Consider the following 1,743-nt stretch of genomic DNA (forward strand, 5'->3'; position numbering starts at 1 on the left):
CGTCCAAGCAGAGAAACCCAGGATGAAATGATCAGGGGCTGAGGGTGAGAGAAGAACTAAAGGGCCTAGAGGCATAAGCTGACAAGAAGAGCACTCTTCCTAACACACAGATTGAGGCTGAGAATGGAAATGTAGTAGACTGACTCGCCCTCTTCTCTTTCAGAATAGCCCTAAAAGCCAGGTCAACCTCAGCCATCCATGTTTAAAGTCAGCCTCTGTTTTGGAAGTGACTGGGAAAAGCAGCTTTTGTTCCTTCTAAAGCTGACAGTGCTGCTCTTCCCCTTTTTCTCAGATGCTTTCTCTTCACAGCCTGTCATTCCTGATCAGAACAAACTCAGCACCATGAAATGAACCCATCGTCCCCTGGTTAATGAGAAGGATTCCCTTAAATACTGTACTTCCTGCCAAGGGCAAAAGAAGCAAAAGGTTTAGATCTCTAACTGTTCTAGGAGAACGAAATGATGATCCAGAATCTGGTGAAGGATACCAGAGATGATCTAGCCCAGAATCTTTTTTGGGTCATGAAAATCTTAGAAAACCTAATAAAAATTATGCATCTCTTCCCTGGAAAAATTCACATATATACAGGCACATAAAATTTTGAAAAAAAAATTCAGGGAATTAACCAATCTAGTGAATCACAATCAAGGAGGAATCTCTCTCTTCCTTTGAGTAGAAGGGTGTATGGAGTCTTCTGGACCCTTCTGAAAGCAGTGAAGGTCAACCCCAGACTAGCTCACCAGTACTCTCCTGACGTCTTCCAGAGCAGCCGGAGGAACCTCCTTCAGGGTCACTTGCTTTCACCACTGGCTACTCAAACAGCTTCTGACGAAAACCGGTCTTACCACACATACATCAAGACGGCAGAAATGGAGGCATCTGCCTGCTTCCTTTCATAGTCTGGACTCAATCTCTAGAATACAAGGTCTGATACCCATGGTGCAGCAAACACTTTCATATATATTTTTTAAACTGTAATTTACCTCTGCCTTTCTTTTGGACCATCCAAACTTCTTTTCTGACTGAGTAGCGAAGGCTGCCTTCTCCTCTTTACATAAGACACAGACCTGCCAGCACCAGATCACACCTTTAAAAGCTTTTTCCTGTACTCCTTAAATGAACTCACCGAAGCTGCAAGGTAGTGTGCAAAGCTGTCATGAGGATTCCACTGCACAGCTCCAATGTCCCATTTGCTCTGGCGAGAGATCTTTCGGTGACCTTCGAAAGGGGCATCTAGATTAACAATGTACAGGAATCGGCGGCTAGAAGAACAACAACAAAAACATATAAAATATTAGCATTAATATAGAAGGCAGAGGCAGGACCAAGATGGTAGTCAGACACTTCTGATGGTCTCTTTTACAACAAAAACCTGAAAAAACAAGTGAATCAATTATATATGACAATCTAGGAGCCCTAAACATCAAAGGTAAAGCTGAGGAATTAGACTGCGTGGCAGGGGGAGTGAGAGATGGTTCAGAAGCAGCTAGGAGGACTCGAGGACTCCGCAGACCTGACCCAGCAGGAGCCAGCGCCCTGCAGGCTCGATCGGCTGACTTGCAGGATCAGGCAAGCAGTGGCATTCGGGATGCGTTTTCCACATGAGGAGAGGTTGGGCAGCGGAGAGTCTGCTCAGGCCTCCACAGCCAGTGAAAAGCAGTGCTCAATCACAAAAGATAAGTACATGCGTTTAACCTACCGCGTGGATCAAAAAACACCCCATTTGGGAAGAACCTCTCTCCC

At 45.2% G+C, this 1,743-nt stretch overlaps 1 protein-coding gene across 2 annotated transcripts in view; it reads right to left on the reverse strand.

The window, feature by feature from the left end:
- Positions 1-1,743, reverse strand: part of WDR59 (WD repeat domain 59) — a 113,109-nt gene that overhangs the window by 78,035 nt on the left and 33,331 nt on the right. For both annotated transcript variants that reach the window (XM_004387815.2, XM_023741906.1), the window contains exon 3: positions 1,127-1,262. In XM_004387815.2, the coding sequence (XP_004387872.1) occupies positions 1,127-1,262 (136 nt within the window). The remainder of the gene's footprint in view (positions 1-1,126; positions 1,263-1,743) is intronic.

Source organism: Trichechus manatus, unplaced genomic scaffold, assembly GCF_000243295.1.
Source record: "Trichechus manatus latirostris isolate Lorelei unplaced genomic scaffold, TriManLat1.0 scaffold00194, whole genome shotgun sequence".
NCBI lineage: Eukaryota > Metazoa > Chordata > Mammalia > Sirenia > Trichechidae > Trichechus > Trichechus manatus.